The sequence below is a fragment of the Triturus cristatus genome, chromosome 4_2, assembly GCF_964204655.1.
Source record: "Triturus cristatus chromosome 4_2, aTriCri1.1, whole genome shotgun sequence".
Lineage (NCBI taxonomy): Eukaryota > Metazoa > Chordata > Amphibia > Caudata > Salamandridae > Triturus > Triturus cristatus.
The window spans coordinates 529,127,545-529,152,920 of NC_140586.1; the positions used below are offsets into that span (position 1 = coordinate 529,127,545).

At 42.9% G+C, this 25,376-nt stretch overlaps 1 protein-coding gene across 4 annotated transcripts in view; it reads left to right on the forward strand.

Annotated features, from left to right (window-relative positions):
* Nucleotides 1-25,376, forward strand: part of PKN2 (protein kinase N2) — a 793,532-nt gene that overhangs the window by 589,371 nt on the left and 178,785 nt on the right. For all 4 annotated transcript variants that reach the window (XM_085602131.1, XM_085602129.1, XM_085602128.1 and 1 more), the window contains 2 exons: nucleotides 6,407-6,552; nucleotides 6,642-6,855. In XM_085602131.1, the coding sequence (XP_085458257.1) occupies nucleotides 6,407-6,552; nucleotides 6,642-6,855 (360 nt within the window). The remainder of the gene's footprint in view (nucleotides 1-6,406; nucleotides 6,553-6,641; nucleotides 6,856-25,376) is intronic.

Sequence of the window (25,376 nt, forward strand, 5' to 3'; positions counted from 1 at the left end):
TGGCGTAGAGTAGAGCAGCGCAAAGTAGATTACAGAGGTATAGACTGCAATGGCATAGTAAAGTGGTGGACAGTGGCATAGAGTGGAGGAATGCAGGATAGTGCAGAGGTGTAAAGTGCAGTGGCGTAGAGTGTAGTGGTATAGAATGATGTGATGTAGAACGCGGTAGAATGGCGTAGAGCGGAGTGGTGCAGAGTAGAGTGCAGTGGCACACAGTGAAGTAATGTAGAATAGAGTGTTCAAGTGCAGTTTCATAGAGGGGCACAGAGCAGTGGCGCTGAGTAGAATGGAGTGGTGTAGAGTGCAGTGACGTAGCATGTTGTGGCATAGAGTCGAATGTTGTCGAATATAGTGGCATAAAGTGCAGTGATGCAAAGTAGTTGGCATAGATGCAGTGGGGTGTATTGGTTTTGACTAAAGTGGCGTAGAGTGCATTGGCACAGAGTGCAGAGGTTTAGAGTACAGTTGCATAGGGTAGACTGCAGTGGCGTGGAGTGGTGTAGAGTGGAGTTCAGTGGTGCAGTGTAGCAACGAGTGGCATAGAGTGATTTGGGGTAGAGTGGCATACAATGCAGTGGCGTAGAGTAGATTGGTTTTGAGTAAAGTTGTGTAGAGTGCAGCAGTATAAAATTGAGTGGGGTAGAGTAGACTAGAGGAGTTGAGCGCAGTAGAGTAAAGTGGTGCAGAGTGGATTGGCGTAGAGGACTGTGGTATAGAGTGGAGTGGCGTAAAGTTCAGTGGCTAAGAGACCAGTGTTGCATAGTAGAATGACTTGTAGTGAGGTGGCATATAGTGGAGTGGTGTAGAATGCAGTACAGGGGTGCAGAGTGCAGTGGGGTAGAGTGGGGCAGAGTGCAGTTACTTTAGAGTATAGTGGTGCGGAGTAGAATAGAGTGTAGTGACAGAGTACAATGGTGTAGAGTGACATAGCATGCAGTGGTGTGGAGTAGAATTTTGTAGAGTATAGTGGCGTAAAGTGCAGTGGTGCAAAGTAGTTGGCATAGGTACAGTGGTGTAAGGAGCCTTGCTTTGGAGTACAGTGGTGTGGAGTGAGTTGGCGTAGCGTAGAGTGGCGTGGCACAGAGGGGCAGAGTGTGTAGTGGTGCAGGCTAGAGTATAGTGGTGCAGGGTAGAGTGCAGTTGTATAGAGTGGTACAGCATTGATTGCAGTGGTGTAGAATGGAGTGGCACAGGCTGGAGTAGAGTGGCATAAAGTGCAGTGGCGTAGAGTGCACTGTTGTGGAATGACGTAGACTGGTGTAGAGTGCATTAGCAAAGAGTGCAGTGGTGCATAGTAGTGGTATAGAGTGGAGTGGTGCAGGGCAGAGTAGAGTGCCATAGAGTGCAGTGGCGTAGAGTAGATTGTTTCAGAGTAGGGTGAAGTGGTGCAGGGTAGAGTAGAGTCATATAGAGGAGTGGGGTAAAGTGCATTGGTGTAGAGTGTAGTGTTGCAGAGTGTCGCAGAGTAGAGTGGCATGAAGTACAGTGGTGCAGGCTAGAAAAAAGTGGCGTAGAGTGCAGTGATGTAAATTATAATGGCGCAGAGTAGATTGGCGTAGAATGCATTTGTTTTGAGTAAAGGGGTGGAGTACATTGGCATAGGCTGGTGCGGAGTGGTGAAGAGTGCAGTGGTGCATAGTAGTGTGGGGTAGAGTGCAGTGGTGCATAGTAGTGTGGGGTAGAGTGCAGTGGTGCATAGTAGTGTGGGGTAGAGTGCATTGGTGTGGAGTGGTGCAGAGAAGAGAGGTGTTGAGTGGTGCAGAGAAGAGTGCAGTGGAGCAGTGTGGAGTAGCAAAGTGTGGAATGGTGCAGAGTAGAGTGCAGTGGTGTTGAGTGATGCAAAGTGGAGTGGGGTAACGTAGAGTATGCATGGTATGGTAGCATACTGCCATTACAGACAACACAACTTAAATTGAAATGACCATTACATTTTCACTCAACTTTTTGTATGTCCCCAAGATGTCTTTAGTAAAACGGACTGCTGTGCTGTCTGGTAGGCTGCGACCTAAAAATGGCTTAATCAATGTGGAATACCTCTACTTGGCTGATACGTGAAAGAAATAGCTGCAGTACCCCTTGGCAGCAAGATAATATTAGTAATATGACTACATCATCCTGTAAACCTCAGCTTTAAATATATTTTGAAAATTCAATATTTATTTCTGCAAACATCCGCTTATGAGTTCTGTAAATACATACCTTTGTCTCAAATATAGGTTTTTCTATCTTGGTATACATCTTTAATTCAACAAAGCCGAACTATCTTAGAAGTGCGTAGCCAGGGAGCTACCAGTAGCTCATGAGCTGCTCATTGGATAAGCCTGCCCTAGATAATGTGCGTACTTTATTCCTAATTAACAAGCTGTCGTTGAGCCAGATCGCTGGGTTTTCTGGAAGCTGCTGCATTGAACCACCCACCACCACACCCCCTCAAGTTGAAAAGCACACATTGTGTGCAGGTTAACAAGAGGCACGCAGCAAACCAACCTGAAGTACTACAGCAACTAGGTCGTATCCTATTGGCTCCTCCAGCCCCCACCCTCCGTTTAGCTGATTATCATGGTTCCACGTGTAATTATTTATTTTATATCCCATCCACTAATTCATATCTCTGTATGCATAAGTATAGACCTGTTCTATCTAACCAAAAGCTTTGACCCGAAGCTGCAGAATGAATAGGTGATATGTTAAAAATGCGCATAACATTTATTCGGTGTCCCACATAAATGGGTGACTATGCACCTTTCCTAGAAGACCCTTATTGTATACAATTTGATATTTCAGCTGCTTCACATTGTACTTCTTTTCTGACACGAAGGCTTGGGGTCATTAAGCAGTGGAGACGGACAGGGTGTTTGACACACCTTGAGCTGGTGAACCTACATTTTGGTCATAGCTTGCTGGATGGAGTAATTTCGTTCTAAAATGTGTTGTGGACCAAATTTCTGTGCTTCAGTTGATCTGAACCTAGAGTACGAGTTGCAAAAATCTGTGACTGGCGCCTCTACATGTTGTTGAAGACCTTGTGTGGGATATAGAGCAGTAGGAGTGCTGAGGAATCCCACACTTTGTATATCTTTGAGCGACTATTTTCTCTACAGGCTTTGTATTCTCACTTGTGTCTAGCCTCATTTGTTTTTAGGTCTCGCCTGAGCCAGCGCATGCGCTGCTCTGCGAGACATTCAGTAAGTGGGCTTTTGCTGGCCTAGTGCTTGCGGTTACGCGCACGTGAACGCGCACAGCCGCCAGCTTTCAGCGCCTGATCAGGCGCCATCTGGCTTTCCTCTCACTTGATTGCTCTCTCAACGCTCCTCCGCCCCTCCCCCGCCGTGTCTCGCGTTAATTGCAAACATATGTGCAAACGCGCTGCTTTCACTTTCGCTCGCGTGTGCACCACCTTCAAAGCCGGGCTTGTTTACCTAGGTCTTAGGATGCACCACTTACATCCTGGCATGATTCAGAAAATGCACCGAGGCATGTTGATGTAAATGGGCTTGTATATTATCCACAATAAATCCTGAAAGAGGAACACCTTCTCCTGCATAGTTGAGCACTCCCATTATTAACTTGACAAACCTTTTTTTCCTCATGGGACTTGCCCAAGCACAATCGCATTTGGTAATCGTGCCTATGAGAAAAATATTCTTAAAAGAATTCAAAATGTTCCCGTCAAATGTTTAGCAATTTGCTTTGCTACAGAAGAAAATGATTGTGATTCACCAAAACATGCACATTTTGGAAGAGGTGGGGATAACTGAACAGAAATCACAAAATGTTGCGCATTTAGCACATGGATGCATCCTTAAAGCAAATACCCTCACGCCTAAAATTATCTGCCTGTAAATATTCCCAATTAGTGATGTACACACCACATTTCACTGTTGGATAAATACATGAGAGGAACAAATTTGCACTCCCCATCCCCCCCTAAATTAGCAGTGGAAATGTAAATCTTTTCTTTCACATGGACTGGCTCACAGAGACCCATACACATCAGTGATTGCCCAGGAGTGACATTCGTGAAGCAACCTGATGGCATTAGCAGGCTCATGTAACTTCACTCACTTCCGTCTTGGGATATATGCACTACATATGAGTGAGATTGCGCCCTAGCACTGTTATGCATGGGCAATCGACACAACTCTGTGTGTGCTGGTGTAGTGCTGATGGTATGGGCTTGCCCAATGCCTCTGGTTACTATTGCAAAATTAGGACCTATGGTTTTGTGAATCCACCATTGTATGCTCAGTCGCAGGTGCATTTTTGAAAACCATAAAAGCTTTAAATCAAATCTGAAAAGCTGCAACTCCACTGCTCAAAATAAGGGGATGCTAGACTGACTTTTACCTGAAGAGCTTTACATACCGCCTTGGTCTAGATGTGTACAGTGTGCAGTTTGAGCAGTTTCTAAGGATGCACAAAGGATATGTGTAAACATAAGGGGCGCTGCTGCAGCAGGCTTTGATTTTCAACCCACCTATCTATGATGTAGGTCAGAGAGGAGATGTGCATATTCCAAGCACATGGCATCCGTTCCTGTTTTACAAAGAACCACAGTGGCCAGAGGAGAAATATATGCAGTGCACTGCCAACTAGCTCTCGCTCTACTTCATCCCACTCCAGACATAAGGGCATAATGGTGGACTCTGTGTTTTCTGCCCCGTGACGGCCCCATTAAAGCCCAGGGGAGGAGTGTTGCTGGCGAGATTAGGTGCGGATTGCCGCTCCTTGACAACCGTAGTTTAAAGCGGGGGGAGGAGTGATTGCCACTGAGTCGGCAGGTACGAGCGGGATGAGGCCTCCACCCCCAAAACTCCTGCCGCCCGGGCGGACTGCCCCCCCCTTGCTACGCCACTGAGCATATGTCTATGGTGGCTCACTGTCATCAGTTAAAACACCAGATCTGCCAATGATTCGTTTTTTACATACATGATCGCACTGACACAACAAGAGCAGTCTGTTACTCAAACACAACAAATGAACACCTACATAAAATATGCTCACAAGCGACAATCTTCCAACCAGACACAACAATAAAATACATTCGAGGCATTCTCTCCGAACCTACGGGCACTGGCAGATGACAAGGTAAGAGCAACACTGGCCATTGTGCATAACACCAAATAGCTTTCCACAGAGACTACACTACACCCCATGATCCACAATCCTTCCAACCAAGCACAACCTGTAGCACAGCATGTTATCCACACACTAATGCACTTGGACATCCCATCAGGGGTATGAAAAACTATTTAAATGCAACTAGAATACGATAAAATCCACAGGAGAGTATAAGACATGAGGAGAAACAACAGGAGGAAGACCAAAGAGGGGACATTAAGGATACAGAGTGCAAATAGGTAAAGACAAGAACAGTGAAAAATGGAAAAAACAATAGAAAGAGATGCTCTTTTGTTTAGAGGGAGTTGGATTTAGACAGGAAGTGACAGAGGGAGACGAGAAAGGCAGAGAGAGCGACAGAAGAAAAAAACTAATGAGAGAGGAGAAACCAGCATTGGCATAGCCAATAGGTCTCGCCTTTGGGAATTTTTTTAAGTGGTTAGTTATCCAGCACAATATCCTTGGTGCAACAACATCAAGTGTTGCATGGCTAAACACTTATAAGGTCTCAAACGCGAGACCTATTGGCTATGTCAATGCTTGTTATCAGTACCTGACCATAGACAAGCCAATGCACTCAGCTTTTTTAATTCTCAGTAACGTAATGGCTCCTTTTCCTAAAGCAAATGAAATGTCGTGAGGCTGCTAGAATAAGCACTTAGCTGTGAACTGCTAAGGATCGCTGTGCATTCTAGTGTGAGTTTATATTATGGGCCTCATTCCGAGAGCCCCAACGCCAGGGAAGGTAATTCTGCTGCCAGTAAAATTTGATACTGCAGGTATAATTATATTGCCTCCCTATTAAGTAGCACACGGTTTGAAATGGGAGGACGAAACAATAAAATTGCACATTCCCCCCTGTTCGGAGCTTCAGAATTCAGACTTTTGTAGTATGGGGACCACAGAAATTTCACCAGAATTCGGGGTAGGGAAAAAAACTGCTGGGTGTGAAACTTGCTGATTCAAGTGCAAACTCCCATTGATGCCTAATCTCTATTACTGGCACACTTGGAATGTGGCCCTGTGTGCTCTTTGAGTTTAATAAACATCCCTGTGATAGTTGGAACCAGACACAGTCTGGCTTTTCATTGAACCATACCAGTGGGGGTAGTTAATGTGCTGGGTAGAACTGCACGTCTGCTTGCTAAATAGCTTCAATTTTCTAACAGTTGTTTAGTTACACTAGAATTATTGGAAGTCAATCATTGTTAGTTTCTGTACGTTACAAGAAATTATTAAATATTTATCTTCATATACATTAATAGTGGTATTCCTTTCTTTTCAGCAAAGCCAGTGATAAGCCCGCTTGAACTTCGGATGGAAGAATTACTACATCATTTTAGGATAGAGTTTGCAGTAGCAGAAGGTGCCAAGAATGTGATGAAATTGCTTGGTTCTGGGAGAGTCACAGACCGAAAAGCACTTTCTGAGGTATTATATACCTGATGTTCCATTTCAGTGTCAAAACTGTAGGTGGGCCTTTTTCATTTTAAATGCATATTTTCTTTACATTCATATAGGCTCAAGCAAGATTTAATGAATCAAGCCAGAAATTAGACCTTTTAAAATATTCTTTGGAACAGCGATTGAATGAACTACCTAAGAACCATCCGAAAAGCAGTATTATCATAGAGGAATTATCACTGGTCACTTCACCACCATTAAGTCCACGTCAAAGTATGATATCTACGCAAAACCAGTACAGCACTTTATCAAAACCAGCAGCTTTGACGGGTAGGTATTCGTTCAAATCGTTTTTCTGAAACTCCATCTTGATTGCATGGAAAGGGAAAGCTTTATTTTGAGTTTAATCAGAAGCTTGTTTTTGACCATAGAAGGAATTATGTTCTTGAATTGAAGTTTTGCCCCCGATTGACAAAATGTTGTTTGAAAAAGTTGGACATTTTCTCCTATAGAATTAATATGGGATTCTGGTGGACCAAATAGTTTGGACATCAAATAATCTTCATGAGGATTCATAAGGGAAATGAGTTATTTACTTACTTGAAACCATGACTCAAAACTCTTCGATTGTTGTAATCATGAAGCCTAAAGACAACTTGTATTTCCCAAAGAGGGTCAACGGTTGGAGCTTGTCCAAGATCAATTGGCATTCAGACGCTCCAGCTGCATGGCTTACTGTTGGTATCTGATGAGTGCTGTTTCCTTGTAATTTATATGTAATGTACATCTGCTAAGTTAAGTGCATAGTATTTATATGAAATCTCGCAAATACTTTCATTGTTCTAGTCATGAAGCCAGAGCAACCACATATTCTCCCAAGAATGTACAGTTTTATCAAGTCCAAGATCAATAGGCATTTGAGAGCTCCAAGGTCACGTCTTATCTTTGAAACCAGATCCCTACAGTTTACTCATTTATGGGGAGTATAGTTTTGCAATGATTCTTAGTGTGGCTCATTCTTTTTAAGACTATCCCTTTAAAAAGGTCATTCCAAACAATTGCGAAGTCAGTGTCCTGAATACTTTTACTTAATTAAATAGCCCCCGTTTTCCTCTTTTTACTTAATTAAATAGGCTCGTTTTCCTCAAGGTAAAGGAAGCATTGGTGGGCCTGCAACCTTAGAACTTCATAAAAATAATGTGTCGAAAATAATGCCCAGAAGTTTTCAGATCAGGATTTTTAGATCGACTCACATTGGTCAATTCACTTTGTACTTTACACATATGCTAATGTGCTTGAACACTATGCCAGCACTGACTACACCCTTTTATTGTCTATTTTGTAATACTATTCATTGATGTAAAGAGTTTATTATGTTACTTTACACTTCGATGTTTGCACTTTTTCCGTTATATTAAACGTACGTGATTTATTTTCCTCACTAGGTGTACACACACACATACACATATACGTACACACACAGGGCTTTAAGTGTTTAGGTGGATGAAAAAAACGGGGGGTGAGGTGTCTGAAAGGGACGTGGCCTATGTAATTAAAGGTGTGACTTAAACATGTAAACTGCATTTCTGTAATGCCCGCAGTGTGTTACCCAATCGGTTTTTTGGTGCCATCCTGAGCTTTCTGTTATTGCATCCAGAAATGTAACTCAAGTGGGATGCACCTAAAACCAGCCACGACTATTGGCTTTGTCAATGATTGTTAGCTGTTTGAGATAAATGAGTAAGATTGTTATCAATAAGTAGTGTTGAAAATGTTTTAATTCAGAAATGATGACTGCGAAAAAACATTACTGAGGCCTGTGGAAGGGGTAGTGATCTACAGAGTGTTTCAACCACTCCCATTGTGGTCACTCCGTGAGACATGTGCACACTTTTTCTCTCCACATCTCGTCTAAGTGCATATCTTAAACCTCATCTCTATCCTCTTCAGCACCCTCTTTTTGCTCTCTCCTGTACCCCTTTCTGCATCTTTAATTCACCCCAAAACACTCAATGCACACACTTACTTGTAAAGTACTGTTTTCTTTTGCCTGGTTAATAAATTGACATGTGTGCACCTTCTTCATACACATTTGTACAGAATCACAATGGCAACTGGAATACGCGATCAACATCTTTTTGGCCCACTGAGGAACACTGTGAGAAACTCGCACTGCTTTCAGCCTCAACTTGAGAGCTCTCAATCGTGGTCCATTATAAGCACCTGGACAGTTGAAAGTAGCACTAAACAAGAGTAATTTGCAGCACATAAAATATACCGAAACACAACTTCCTTGAAATGCCTAGCAATTTTAGGGTAACAAGATACAGTAAAACATGTGGAATATAAACAGAAACCAAATCACTGACATGGAATACCCGAAGTGTTTCTACATTTACTGTTAGAAATCGATCAGTATTTTCACCTAAATCTAAGAACACTTAAAGGAGGGGGTGTATATTTGTATGTGTATATAGATGTGTGTGTGTGTATATAGATGTGTGTGTGTGTGTGTGTGTGTGTGTGTGTGTGTGTGTGTGTGTGTGTGTGTGTGTGTGTGTGTGTGTGTGTATATATATATATATATATATATATAATCTACTGTCGGTCGCCAGTAGATAGTAGTTACAACCTAGTTTCCATAGGAAATCTCAAAATTCTATTTTGAATAACTTTGGCGCCGGTTGACGAATCCTCGCGAACTTTTCAAAACAAATGGGGCGCTCCGTTCAGCTCCTACCCTGAAAGTCTCGGGGTGATTCGTCAAGCGGGGGCCGAGAAAAAGGGGGGTCCCAAAACGCGTTTTCCCCATGCATTTTTCCATGGAACTTTTAGTCGCAGCTACAGCCCGAACGGCTGAACAGAATTACGTGAAATTTGGCAGAGAGCTAGCCACAAGGAAGTGCCTTTTGCAGGTCTGGTGTAAATCTGTTCAGTATTTCCTGAGAAAATAGCATTTAAAAGCATATCAATATCTATACGCGCTCACTGTGCGCGCACCCTGCCGTGCGCGAGCGCAATTCTGATTGGTTGTTAGATCTCGGTAAACATTAGAATCGGTCGAAACCAGGAAGTGTCGACCGCCATTTTGTCTCTCGCAGTCTGAGGGGGTGAAAAAAAAAAGGTGGACAACGTGAAAAGGGGGCAGAGTGGACAGTTCCTGACCCCCTAGCCTTGGTCAGGGGGTCACAGAAGGACCCCCAAGGGAGAAAAAAAACATTTTTTTTTTTTAAATCGCGAGGTGCGTGCACCGCGCGCGCACGGCACGCACTGCGAACCGTGGGTGCTCGGTGCGCAAAGCGCACCTAGCGCGTGCACGGTGCACGCACGGTGGAAAACCTGAAAAAAAAAATTTAATAAATACATAACTTAGCATTTAAAAAAAACTATAAATTCACTGAAAAAACCATAGGTTTCACACATGTTATAGTTAGCTGGACGTTTCACTCGTAAAAAACCAATGAAATTCCCCCGTTATAGTTTGTGCAGGCAACTATAACTCACGCGACCGCAATCCTCTGCTGATGACGTCAGATATTACATCACTGATGACATTTGTGTCTTTATGAAAAATAAATATTTGTAGTATATGTATAGCTAAAGATTAATGGAAGAAGACATGGGTAAATAAGTGTCTAAATACAGTGATGTAATATCTGACGTCATCAGCAGAGGATTGCGGTCGCGTGAGTCATAGTTGCCTGCACTAACTATAACGGGGGAATTTCATTGGGTTTTTACGAGTGAAATGTCCAGCTAACTATAACATGTGTGAAACCTATGGTTTTTTAAGTGAATTTGCAAGGTTTTTTAAATGCTAATTCGTAACTATAACGTGTGTGAAACCTATGGTTTTTTCAGTGTGTATATATATATGTATATATATATGTGTGTATATATATATATATGTGTGTGTGTATATATATATATATATATTTCCAAATGAGATGCACTCCTGTCAGAGAGTGTATCCCTTCGAGGGGTGGCACAACACCGGCGGAGTCAGCCGGTAATAATTTCTGTCGAAAAACGGAATTCCAATTGTGCACTTGGGTCATAAGAAAAGACATCAAACAGCTCCAAGGAAACTTCAAAGGGGGTTTATTAATTCCATAAACCCAACGTGACGCGTTTCACCCTCCTCGGGCTTGCTCACACACAGTTATGTTCTCAGGACCAGTGTTTACATACATTGCCAGTAACATCATGGACAATAAAAGAGGACTATCACATTTTGTCTGACAGCGCCATATTGGAAAGGTGAAATTACAACATATGGTGAAATTGAGTGGGCGCCTTCTTAGAACAATTCAGGGAAGCGGGAAAAACGGCGAATCATAAGTGTTCTTTACAAGTTTACACATTATACAGGCAAATACAATTGTCTTTTGGCAATATTCAACGTCAATAACATTGTTATTCACAACGAACCAACCGCTTGATCATCTCATTCATCAGGTCCAATGGTACATCCTTTTACCCAAAATCAAAATCAACATTGTGCTTAGATCAAATAATATAGATAAAATTGAAATTGATCTTATCTGTTCACTGGAGAGCAGCATGGGATGAAAAGGGTAGGTAACCTGTGTCACGAGCCCGAGACATAGTCCCTTCCTTTCTTCCTGTAAAGATAAAACAAAATCCGTTTCAATCACATTGCAAATGACATACTAGAGTTATAGAGTCATAATATCAATCATTAATATATCAAACAATTTCAAGATTAACCTTCTGGGCCTTGTCCTCTCGTGTCTAATCAGATATGCAGCTACAAACCCACCCTTAATCTACACAGTAGAAGAGTCATGGTGCCACATTAATCACCATACAAATGTATGGCCATCTCCTCATCCATGTTATGGCCATTTGGATAACGGGTCCCCATCCCAATAATATGTCGTGATTCACGTTGTCTTAATTTTAGAGTACTATCTCCTCCTCTTTTATTGGGTTTTACCCTTTCTATGGCATAGTAGGACAATTTAGTGTAATCCGAAAAATGTTTTGTTTCAAAATGCTTGGCAATGGGGTACTGTTGGTCCTTGTTGGTAATTGCCCTCATATGTTCGAGGACCCGTTTCTTTGCCATGTGTGTTGTGCTGCCTACATACCTAAGCTTGCAGGGGCATTCGAGCACATAGACTACATTCGTGCTGCTACATGTCAGGAACTGCTTAATACTGATCACACTGTTTGTACTGCTATTCCAAAATTCTTTCCGCATGCGGCTGTTGCCGCAAGCCTTGCAGTGTCCGCATGGGAAGAAGCCTTGCAGATCTATCTCGCTGCTCCTATCCCTATTTGGTAAATCACTGTGGACTAGAAGATCCTTAAAGCTACGTCCCTTCCTGTAGCTTATTGACGGATATATTAGTAGCAACCTACCTATAACAGGATCTCCTTTGAGAAGGTTCCAATTTCGGGAGATCATTTTCTTTATTTGATCTGAATGGCCATTAAAGGTCAGTATCAGCCTGGTTTCCAAATCACTATCTATTGGTAGATTAGATTCAGGGGAAATATCAAGAATGGTCTCTCTATCAATGACCTTGACCCTTTCCATAGCCTTTATAAGTACCCACATAGGATATCCTCTTTCCCTGAATCTTTGAATCATGGTCCTTTGTTCCTTCAGAAAACCCTCCTCCGTGCTGCAGTTCCTTTTTGCTCGGAGCAATTCCCCATAGGGGATGCTCCATTTAAGTGTTTTGGGATGGCTGCTCAGAGCATGTAATAATGTGTTTCCTGCCGTGGATTTGCGAAACAACACTGTTGTCAGTTTGTTGTTCACAATTTCTACGCATGTATCAAGATATTCAACCTTTTGGTTACTCGCCGTGTATGTAAGGGTTAGGTTGCTGTTATTCTAGTTTAGTTTAGTGATGAAATCGTGAACTTCTTGTTTGCTACCTTTCCAGATAACAAACAAGTCATCAATGTACCGTAGCCAGAGTATGACCTTTGTGAAATCGTGCTGAAACCTTGCTTCCTTCCTGATATCCTCCTCCCATGCCCCCATAAAAAGGTTGGCAAAACTGGGTGCAAAGCTGGTCCCCATCGCAGTACCTAGGGATTGTTTGTAAATCGAATTGTCGAACATGAAAAAGTTGTTCTCCAGACAATGTCTGATTTCAAGTATCATCATTGTATGTTGCCTAAATCTTATGTGTCTGCGTTTAAGGAATCTCTCGCATGCCTCTATACCCTGTTCGTGATTAATAATGGTATAGAGTGAATTGACGTCCATGGTCACCAGTATAAAGTCTTCTTCCCAATTTATGTCCTGTATTTTGACCTTAAAATCTTTCGTGTCCTTGACATATGAAGGGAGAGTGATTACAAACTCCCTGAGGAAGTGATCAGCATAGTGAGATACATTTTCCAGGGCACATCCTCTGGAAGAAATAATTGGTCTACCTGGGGGATTGTCTTTGTTTTTGTGGATTTTAGGAAGCAGGTACATGACTGGGAGGATAGGGAAATATTTTTTCAGATAACAATATTCCTCCCATTCAATCAGACCCCTATCCTTCCACTCACTTAGTTTTTCCCAGATCTGTACAATACTATTGTTATAATCTGATCGGTTAGATCTGGTATATGTATTCATATCACTCAATTGTCTTATTGCTTCTGCTATGTACATTTCTCTAGACAGAATAACAATATTACCCCCCTTGTCAGCAGGTCGAATTACATTACTATCATCCTCAGCTAGTTCTTGAACAGCCTTCCTCTGTGCAAGGCTAAGATTATGCTTGAAAGTTTGCATTTTTTTGGCCCAGTTCTGTTGTCTGAATTTCAAGAGGTTCTGGCCCACCTGTTCTTGAAAAGTGTCAATGTTATCATGGCTCATTGTTGGTAAAAACGTTGATTTGGGTTTAAAGCCCGAAATGGTAGATGCATTGCATCTTATTTCCATTTCATTCAAGATGCGTTGAGCCTCAATGTTGGCATCTGCACTACAGGTGTCATTTTGTAGTTCATGCATTGCTACTAGCAGGTCAATATCCCCTATAGTAAGCTTATCTTCTGACACAGAATTTCCTACTTGGGCCCTGGTTCTATTTCTTGCAGGTTTCAGTGTGTGCCATTTTTTAAGTTTTAATTTCCTGCAAAATTTAAAAATTTCAATCCTGTCATTAACCTAATCCATAGGGGTTGCTGGACAGAATGAGAGTCCAAGACATAGTCTTTTTATCTTTAAGACTAATGTTTTTCGTGGAGAGATTAATAATAGTTTGGTTTACCATGTTCTCATCCATTATGCACTGTTCTTGGAGCGTGTCTGTTTTCTTCCCACTGGCTCCGAATCGTAGTCTTTTCTTTCTCCTCTGTAGGATCCTCTTCCGCCTCTTCCTCTTTGTCCTCTTGTTCTTCCCCTTCCCCTTCTCGTTGGAGTTTCTTCTCTCTGATTCTCCTGGTTCGTTTTCAATGTTTGGCGGCTCCGTCTCATGAGCCGATATTCGTCTAAAAAAGAGGTTGGGCGCGTTATGACTTCACCCTCTGACATTGATCCTTCGGAGGTCGGTGTCGCTTCAGAACCTTCCGTGTTTGTATCACTTGAATAAGCAATCTCCTCTTCATGTTCCGTTTGTGGTGTTCTATTAATCGGCACATTCTTTTTAGCATCCTTCTCATAAAGATGGTCATATTTTCTACTGTGAGTCAGGATTCTCCCTGATTCATAATCACCACAATCTCTATGAAGTTTCCTTTGCTTCCTGGCTTTGATGTCCTCTTCCACCAATCTTAAACGTTTTTTCATTTCTTCCAAAAATTTAAGGATTAGTTCTTGTTCTGGGTTGGCCTCTAATTCCTCCTTGATACGTCCAATCTCTTTTTTGATGTTGTCTCTGTCCGACCAGGCATATTTTACCAGAATTTTTAGCATGTTGGTGGAACTGTTTGCGGAGTTTGCTGACCATTCCTCTAACATCTGGGGATTTAATGAATCATAAGAGGGAGTGATGTAAATCCTTAGTCCACGAGGGACCATGCCCTTGTCTATGTAGTCTTGCAAAGATGTTGCTTCCCACCACTTGGAAATTTCTTGTTTCTGTAATTTTTCATATTTCCGCAATGTCTCCATAATGCTTGGTTCACTTCTTGTGGTGGTATGAGCAGGGTTATATCCTTTCCCAGGTGCTCTCGCAAACAAAGTTTGTGCTGCTGCCCTAGGTTCATCGTCCTCCTCCATTCTGGAGTCCGATGTATTCCAGTGAAAAAGCCTTTGGTTATGTGTATGTCAGTTCCAGACCGCCCTGTCACAATACAGGGTTCCCCTTGCCACAATTAAACCTGTACAGGTGTCGCTGTATTTTATACAAGGAAATCCTTGACCAACCGCTTGATCATCTCATTCATATTTGTGGTGTCAATCTCTAAAGCGTAAATCAGAGACACACTGAGCTGCATTACAATTTATCCGTGCGTGTTCGTATTGTAACCTGGCCTCCCATGGGATTACGTCATTGTAATGCGGCTCAGTGTGTCTCTGATTTACGCTTTAGCGATTGACACCAAAAATATGAATGAGATGATCAAGCGGTTGGTTCGTTGTGAATAACAATGTTATTGACGTTGAATATTGCCAAAAGACAATTGTATTTGCCTGTATAATATGTAAACTTGTAAAGAACACCATTTTTCCCGCTTCCCCGAATTGTTCTAAGAAGGCGCCCACTCAATATCACCATATGTTGTAATTTCACCTTTCCAATATGGCGCTGTCAGACAAAATGTGATAGTCCTCTTTTATTGTCCATGATGTTACTGGCAATGTATGTAAACACTGGTCCTAGGAACATAACGGTGTGTGAGCAAGCCCCAGGAGGGTGAAACACGTCACGTTGGGTTTATGAAATTAATAAACCCCCTTTGAAGTTGCCTTGGAGCTGTTTGATGTCTTTTCTTATGACCTAAGTGCACAATTGGAATTCCGTTTTTCGACATATATATATATATATATATATATATATATATATATATATATATATATATATATATATGTTAAAGTACTGTGACAAGTTAGCATTAAAAACACAAAAGCTACTGATATATATGGCAGTTATAGTTTAGTGGACTAGCTATACCTTGCACCCCCCCATGCACTATCTATGTGCTAACCCTACCCCCTTTAATTTTTTTTAAATTAATTTTCAGGCTGCAGGTACCATATTCCTGAGTTCTGTAATGGCTGCCCTACATATTGCGGCTAGCCAGTCAGGGTTGACTAGTCCTCTTTAAGCTTGTCAATCAGAGCATATTGAAAACTGGTGAATGGGTTTACAGTAAATCAAAAAAAGCATGCTTTCTAGGTAAGTCGAACTTTTTCCCAAATTTGGTGTAATTCCCTTCAGCCATTTTTTCTGTATTAGAGAGAGCAAAGTTTCCTATGGGAATTAACATGGGAAGCCACACTTTTGGGGATCTCACTTTTTCTTGGCTTCTGCTTGGCCAATCCTCTCTTAAATTTCCTTTAAGGAGCAGAGGAGGAGGAGGGTTTTTTCCCGAGTTTTGTGAAAAGGTTTCAAACTGCAACAAAGTTGTTAGTCAAACAAAAAATACTCTTAAATGGAAACTCTGACCTAACTAAAACAATACAGTGGCGCCCACCACTATGTAATATATATATATCTTTATCTATATATATACTTATTTTAATGCACATTGAGCGCAAAGATGGAGCTTAGATCTGGATAACTTGGCCTTTTTTCTTGTCTTGATTTCAAAGTGTTTAAATCTTTTGATGGCCTGCTTCCTCTTGGACCTGCAGTTTAACTCAACGTACTCCAATCTTAATACAATCTAATTTGTGGTCTTAGCCTTATTATGCCTTTGTTTGATCATCATAACCGCTTTGCTTACTATTGTATTGTTTATAATATGTACACACATTATAATTATCAACCCAACTCATTTGCATATGTTAGGGAATTAATTATTTAATGCCATTTGAGGAAGAATTTCCTTTCAAACCTCTTAGCGCATTTGTTATGTTCACTTAACCCCTTCCCTGCTCATGACGGAACCACTCCGTCATGAGCCACGGTCGAGCTGTGCTCATGACGGAGTGGTTCCGTCATGCTGCGGCCGTTGGCGGCCGCTCCGCCCACGCGGCGCCTTTTCCCCACCTGTGCGGGCGTGTAGCGTAAGTGGGCAGCGCCGTGACGGAACCACTCCGTCATGAGCACAGCTCGCCCGTGACTCATGACGGCTTGGTTCCGTCATGAGCACAGCGGCGCCGCGCTCACCGAAAACCCACCCCAGCGCCGCGGCGGAATTCGCGCCGCGGCGAAGGGGTTAATGTATCATTTTATTTCTGTATTTCTGGTAAATAAAACTTTCCAATAAACTTGATCAGTGGACAAAGTGATACCTAATTTTTAATCTTGCTGGTTTGTAACTGGTTCTTGTTCTTGCTGGAGTTTTCAAAGACTCGGACAACCTTGTGTGTTCCCCGTTTTCAATCAATACTGCTTGTTTTCGTAGTTTCCATAGCAGTCCCCACTGCTTGCTGCTGATTTGCAGAGTTCCCCATAGCTGTCAGAACTGCTTCTTGACTTAGCATTCCTGTATCCCCCCAAATCGCCCCTTCCAGACATCTACCCTGCTATGCACTACTTGTGTCTTTTTTTTTTTAAACAACGATGTTTTATCATTTACAATTTTTATCAATAGTACTCCGAAAAGAAGACTAAGTGAATCGTTTTTTACACCTTCCATTCCGTTCTGATGAGACACCTTTCTTGTTCTTTTCCCTTAATCTGGTTTCCCCGTCTTGTTCTATTAGAATTAATTTGATGACTACCACAACACATTACCGAAATGATCCCTTCTAGAAATTGCTTTCTTTACTATAATTAAAGAGAAGACTGATGCACATGTCCGAGGAGCAACACCACTACCGTATGGGACAATGGGTTCAGCCGCTTTTCAGCCACTTGACGTCTTCACTATGAGTGACAGCATTTTGTTCTTTTACATGTGGCTAGCCACCTAAAAAGGAGTTCACTACAGTGCCAGGGCTGATAGGGGAATCTCCTTATGTTCATGTTTTGTTTATTTGTTTTTGCTGCTGGTCTTTTTATTTTTTGTTTTGGTGTGCATCCATATGCACACCAGCTTTAAAAGACAGCTTTTTTCATTTTTCATAGCTTTTAAACTTTTAATTTTCATTGCGTGTCTCTTGTTTCAAAAAAAGGAAAAGAAATGTCAGGCTTGCCAAAAGCCCGACCTATTGGCCTTGCCGTAGCTTCTTCTCTTCTGGCTCTAAAGTGAGTGAGCCTTTTAAGAATGCACCTCAGGTGTTGTTGTCATATTTGTTCCTTTCTTTTGCTTCCAATCTCTACGGCTCACTAACTGCTTTTAAGGCGGTTTGAGCTTCTATTATATCCAGAGTTAATGAACATTGATGAGGAATGATAACAGGTATGTGGATGTAAGTTCCAAAATCCTCCAGTGGACCATTAAAAGTAACTGGCTTCCTCGAGAAACCTTAAAGTGGCAACACGTTTTACTGTGTGAAGCGTGTGCCTCTGAGAATATTAGTCTTTATTTATTCCCTTTCTCATGCATTCTTTCTCCTTTTTATAATTGTTGGATTTGGATTCTGCAGGTGAACGTGGATATTAGTTATAGGTCAATTTAATGACAATATGCGTTGTAGGCGCTGTGTTGTAGATTTTCGTCTTCTGCTGTTCTCGCTGGACTCCTGCATCGTCCGAGTTTGAGGTATACCTTCCAATGTTGTGGGGGTGGCTGAGGGTCTAACAGTTCTCTTTTTCTGATATCCATGCCCCTCTCTTGGACTACTATATTTACTCCAGTCTATCTAGTAAAAAGAAAGACACAATCCGTACGGATGCCCATCCATAAATAAATGATTCTCCGTTCTATTCACTGGCGAGGTTTAGTATTGATATAGCAATTGCGATGAACGCGGGAGGGAAGACAAGTTAAAGGTCGAATTATTATTTTGAAAAAGTTCCAATTATTTTAGAAACATTTTACTTTGTGACAGAGCTATATGCTCTCCTGGTCTATGGAATACATATGCAGAGGCTTCTAGTCTTTTACTGCTACTTTGTCAATAACCTTCGCTGTGTTGACCTGCTCTTTAAGCTGCTACAGACTGAAGTGGTAGCCTGTCTCCTTTTGTCTGTCAGGTTGGCTTTTGAATTAAACGTTCTACGCAGGGAAATAATCCCATTGGCAAAAACGTTTATGCTGACATTTTTGTCGGGGCATCCATTCGAATGCTAACTGGAATAGAATAACTTGCTAAGCAGCATTACACGTTTCTTTCCCCCGTCACTGTTTTCTTTTTATTTGGTTTGTTTGGTCATCCTCAGTTGGGAAGTCCTTGTTTTTTGCAAGGAATATTTATTTTCATAACTTAATATAAAAATGCTTTACTGTGCCGATTGTTAGGAAAAATTACGATTTACTTTAAATGTGGCTGATTTTATATACTAGTTAATCGATTATAGTTAAGACCTCTCCAGTTAATTGTGCTGTTTTAGATAGGGAGGCACCTGTTTCAAGGAAAATCTGTGTACCTTCGCAACGTGTTTAAGTAATTTTCAGTGGGTTATAATAATCATAACGAGAGGCTACTGGATTTGTAAACCACACAATTCATGACAATGTTTTACTGTTATTTAGGATTTAGGATTTTTTCTATTGCTATTCGTGTGCAAAATAGATTATGGTGTAAATCAATGATATTTTGCTAGTCTGCTCCCACCCATCAATGAAGGGGGTTAAAAAAGCCCGAGGCAGTTAACCAGCTGTCCATGAGCTAGTAACTGCTTGGTACGTTTGTTGTACTTGGACCACTTTTTGCGGACAGTTAGGCAAACAAATACTGCATAGAGGATGGGCCCTAACGGCTAGGGCGGTCGACCTCGAAGCTGGGGAACCAGGTTCAAGTCTCGACAGGGACACTCAACAGCCTGTGATTCTGGGCAAATCACTTAATCTCCCCATGCCTAAAAACATTTATGTGTCCGTCTGTAATGCAACTGGAGCTCATGTAAAGTGCTCTGATACCTTCGGGTCTAGTGCGCCCTATACAAAACTACTTACTTATAGGGGCTTTCAGCTTCCTCTCTCCATCCAGAGCTCTGTTGTTTTCATTAACATTTTGCTTCCACCCACTGCAGCATATAGCCTGGAGCAGTGGGTCAGCCTGCATAAGCCACTGTTAACTTCGCTTTGAGTGACTCCATTTTGCTCTCTCACAAGGAGCCAATCCACAGGCAATCTAGTTCCGTGAGTGCCAGTGTTTTTAGGTCTCGCGCCTAGCGTTGCAGTGCCAAGCATTGCTCGCTCAGCGAGAGACCTTTTGTAGGGGGTTTGAAAACAGACTTGGGAATCGCACGCACTCGTGCTTTCCCTTTTGGGCCACACTATTGGCCTTTGCGTGCGTCTTTTTATGAAAGACGGCACGCAATTGGCCAAAGGCGGGCGCATTGCTCTGCCCATGGCCTATTGGTGTCTGTTACGCGCACCGCTGCCATGTGGTTTTAATTATCGTGCCAAGTCTCGGGTGCGATAAGTGAAACCACATGTCTCGCTGTGGCGCGCGCGCACCACTTGCGGGCTTGTTAAGTTTTTTTCCCTCTTCTATGTCAATATCACCTTTGTTTCATGCATTTACCTGTTGCCACTATCTCCTTCGCCTCCCTACATAAAGTGCGGGATGTTTTTGTCTGATGTACAATTGTATGGTGTGGCTTCGTCAGGGGTGGGGGATGGGAAAACCGTGCGATGCCGATCACTCATGTTACTGCACCTCCTGCACGTACAGCATGCTGCAAAATGGCATCTCCTTCCCTTTTTTCCTTCTAAGGTGCAGGCGGTGAGTGTAGTACCGCTTACCAGGGGGCTCCCTTTGGCATCATCTTTAGTCTGCATATTTTCACTTTTCTTTTCACCACTTTTATTTATCTAACAAATATATGAAACATAAATAAAAAAGGGTTTTGATTCTGATTATTTAACGCAGTATCTGATGTTAACTTTAACAAACACCTAGTCCAGTTTGACAGTAGGTGCCATAGCGCTGCGGGGTCCAATGTCCGCTTTGGGTCTTGGCCACCGTACACAGGTTGGTGCATGGTGGAAGCTGCCCAGGTACTCGGCTGTCACATTGCGCTGTCAGTAGCAGTCTTTCACGGTGTCGCCAGGAGATGACATTGTGTCTATACTGCTGCTGGTGCCAGTGGGCCGTCACACCCCAAGTGTTTGCCGAAGGTCACTGCTGGCCTGGTCCCCTATGTGTGGCGTACAGTTCTCTCCGGGCTGCTGACTTCTTGATCAGCAGTCCTGGAAACGTAAATATTCAGTTTAGGAACCCACTGTGGCGTGTGGCAAGAGGTGCAGGAGTAGGTCGTATGTCACCATGCCAGGTAGGTAATACTCAACCGAAACACACTTTAAAAGGCCCTTTGCCGCCAGATCCAAGCACACCTCAGTGCAGCAGCCCTGCTTCAAATGTAATTAATAACGCTAACGCTATTGAGACCGTCCAATGCACTTGTAAAGGCAGTAGCAGTACCTGAAGTTACAAGAGGAGCTCTTATTCTAGGGCTGAAGGGACATTTACGGTCGGGCTCCAAGTAAAACAAGCATTTGCAATGCAATAGGTCTCGCATTTACGAGAGTTTGAGCTATTGACATTGCAAATGACAATGCCTTTTATTTTTGTTTTCGTTTTAAAAACATAAATAAAAGGCATGGTCATTTACAATGCCAATAGCTTACTCACGTAAATGCGAGACCTATTTGCATTGCAAATGCTTGTTTAAAAGGCAAGTAAGGCACCATTTTGTGGATGTGCGTCTGCGAGAGTGCTGCCTGCAGATCCCCTTTCTGGTCTGGTACCGTCATGATACTTGGTGCATTCCTGCTGTCACCGTTTACCAGCCAGGGTACGGCCAGGTTTGTAAACAGACAAGGTCAATCCAACAGGCAGTGACTATGCTTTACATTTATTATTTTCTGTTCTATATAGCGAGAACTCGGTCCAAGGGCTTCTGAGCGCTTTACATGAGCACCAAACTACTCACACGAGGTCAAATGCATATGTGTAGGCTCGGGGAGAATACGCGGTTTGCCCAGAATCACACAATGTGGAGCCGACGCAGGGTCTTGAACCGGTTTACTCCGTTCCAAACTTGAGCGCTTTGCATGAGCACTAGTTACGTTTCACACAGACACATTCATTTTTGGTAGGCACGGGGAGATTCGGTGATTTGCCCAGAATGACAGGATGTTGAGCGTGTCTGCCGAGACCCAAACCCAATTCCCCAGGTTTGAGGTCGACCCGCTCTAGCTGTTAGGCCACATCCTCTCCCCCTCGCAAGCTGTTATGTTTAGCAAAGTTATTGGGAGGTGTTTGCGGGTGTTAAGAGTCCAAACTTTGGATGGTAGAGCGGGCCTCTAAAAATTGATATCTGTGCCTAAGACTGCAGTTTTAACTAGTCACTTCCAACTCAAACCCTGAGAGTTCCATACTTTATTTGCCGCTGTTGCTAGCAGTTGTCAAGATCACACAATGTATGTTTAAATTGCCGATTTCAAACCCTAGCCTGGTAATGTGTACCAGCACAATAACACAACAAGCTGAAGTATGTTTTCAGAGGTGCTGGAGGGTGCTTGCCGCAGAAGTGCTATGACCCGTGCACTCGTAAAATGGGCACAAAGAGGAAGGCAAGAGAATCAAGGGGCTGTCACCGCGCTGTTTCGCGATAAATTAGGAAAGAATCTCGGTGTTTAACATCTCATAGGCCTGTGGCTTTGACACGCGCGTTTCCTTATATCTTCGGCACTGAAATTCAGACGTTAGCAGCACTCGTGGAAAAAGCACAGCGCCTAGACTCCAGACCGGGGTCTTTCGACCAGTTCAGAGACGCACAAATGGAATTATTTCCCGCACCAAGTGCTGCTCTCTGCACCGCGCCAGCTGTGAAAAAATTAGAACGGGGTTTCGTTCCAGTGAAATCATTTACACACACATGCACACTTAATGCTAACACATCAACTAAACACGTTACCACTACACACACACACAATTGCATTCACCTCACACTCCCAAAGACGTAAATACGTACAATATATATACAAACACATCACACACACATGCGCATATATATGAAATGCTATGCTTAGCGCTGCTTTAAGAAAGGCGCCCATCCAGGCATTGCATGCAGAGCCAGGCGTGGCGGGTATTTGTAGGAATCTAGTTTCAGGTAGGTTCAGTCGCACTTATTGCCACGATGGCCGTTTGATACCTGTGCAAACAGGCTGTGTCTGGGCAGAGGCTGGTGGGAGGGAAGGGGTTGGGGCAGCTGGTCGGGAGGGGGATGAAAAGATGGGGGTGGAGGACAGGTGAGTAGAGATATTTGAAATAGTACGCAGTAAGTCAAGGGGAGATGAGAAAGAGCACGGTGTGTAGGGGCATATAGATGCAAAGGGGAGTACAGAAAAAGTCAAACACATGGCAGTGAGGTGGGTGACAGACTTTGGAAAGCCGAGGATGTTCTCTTGTGCAGCGCTACGAAGACACTAGCGGGGTTTAAACGAGGGCAGGAGAGGGGCTGCAGGTCTGAGCCAGACTGCTTGGGTTCTTCCAGACCCATTTTATAAGACTTTGGTAAATCTCTTCAGACTTCCATGCCCTTAACCAAGCACTCATTCGTCAGCATCATGCCTGTATATGGTCATTGAACTACGAGGTGACATGCTTTTTATAATGTGCAATTGGGAACCCATTCTCCTATTATAATAGCATTATATTAACCGCTTGTGTATCTAGCTACACAAACTGCATTTCCGGCCATGCTTAAATAATGGGTAGTACACAACTCAGCATGTTACCAGTTTAGCACCAGCGGAAGTAACACAAGCACCTGAATCCCCTGCGTTAGCATCAAAAACATGAAGCGCAGGAGCTCAGATGGAAATACAACTCGAGAGAGTGTGATTTGAGGGCTGGGAACCGGTCCAAGCTTTCCCGGATTCTGTGCCTCGGACTTGCACACTGGAGAGATGACTTGGCGAATGCTGGAAGGGCTCAAGAGGGGGCAGTAGGTCAAACACTCTGAGCCCCCTCCACCGCCACGGTCTAAACCAGTAGTTCCCCCATGTTCATCGGCAACCCGGAGGACAAGGAGCTGCTGCTTCCGGGTGCCTGGACACATCCGGAATGAAAAAGGGAGGGGTGAAAGCAGAGCAGCTACACGCAAGCCAGGATTTAAAGGTGCAGGCACTTCTCAGAAGTGCTCAATGTCAATATTAATTAAAAGAACATTGCGTGTGCCACAACAGACTGGCATTCGCGGCAACTGAATAATGGTTTTCCGGACTGGGAGGATGTGAAATCACGGCAGAAGAGAGGCCACAGAGGAGTTGGAATAAACAGAGCGGGCGTGAAAGCACGGCGGGAGAGACGCCAGGGACCTAGGGAGGGGGTGGAACAAACGGAGTGGGAGGTGTATGGGCGAGCGCAGACAGTGCAACACGAGCAGTCTGCACATGCACTCTACAACATAAAAAACAAGAGCGCACTGAAGCTGACGAGGAGGGAGTGGGAGGGGGGAGTGGGGGCGGGCATGCTTTACGACGCGTGGATTCTGCTTTAACAGTGCATTAAAGTAGGAAGGGAAGCGGCCGTACGGCCGCGAATGTGAAAGTGATCGCGATCACGATAAAACATCAAAGCGGCCGCGAAAGTGAAAGACAACGAGTGCTTTCAGGCTGCCAAATGGTGCGCGCGCCCGGCACACATGCATAGTAGTTGGCGGCCTGAAAGCACTCGTTTGCACTTCCAAAAGTGCTTACTATAAGTCTCGCCAGAGCAGCGCTAAAGCGCTGTCTCAGGCGAGACCTATAAAAAGGCGCTGTTTCTGGTACGAGTACTGTTCAGTTTCAAACTATTGTTTTATAAAAATAAAAAAAACATCGATTTTGAAACAAACACCAGGTGTTTAACAGCACACCTACAAACATATCTTCATTAGAGTGGATATGCATGTGTACTAGTATTTAAATGCACTTGTACAGTGTCGAATCTTCTGGGTGGTCCGGAAAAACTGCGCAACGCCAATCACTCATGTTACTGCTCATCCCGCACTTAAAACACGCTGCGAAAAGGCGGGGGGCAGTTAAAAATGTTTTGCAGTGAAGGACTATTACTGGGGACAAGAAGGCTAATGCAAAGAAGATCGCGTGGGCATGATGCATGTTTCTATGCCTTATTCTGCGAGCCTACATTGCACGACCTATTTGATAATTAACCTCCCATTTCACTTGTGTTAGAAAAAATCATTATTTATAGTTATTTCATATTATAGGCAATTAAATATTACATGCCTGCTACATTAAAAACGATGCTATGGATTCACGCAGTTTTAGTCCTACTTCTGTTAGACTTTTACTACTGACTAACTTCCTGTTTGATTCAGTACTTTACAACACTCTTGGAGTTTAAATTAAAGTTTGTTATATTTTTCTGTCCAAAAACCATACCAGGAGGCGCATTATTTGTTTTCATCATCAATTGAAATACTTTTAATTTAAAAAAGATCGGCATTACAGAGTTATATTACTCATTCATGCTGGCATATTACAAGCATTGCAATGCAATAGGTCTTGCATTACTGAAAGTTTGAGCTATTGGCGTTGCTTTATTACTTGCAAAACCAATAGCTCAATCTTTCAGTAATGTGAGACCTATTGCATTGCAAATGCTTGTTGTTTTTTCTTTATAATTACTTTAGTGTTGCCTTTGTGTTTAAAGCCTGATGTAATAGGACGCTTCTGATTCTCATTCCCTTATT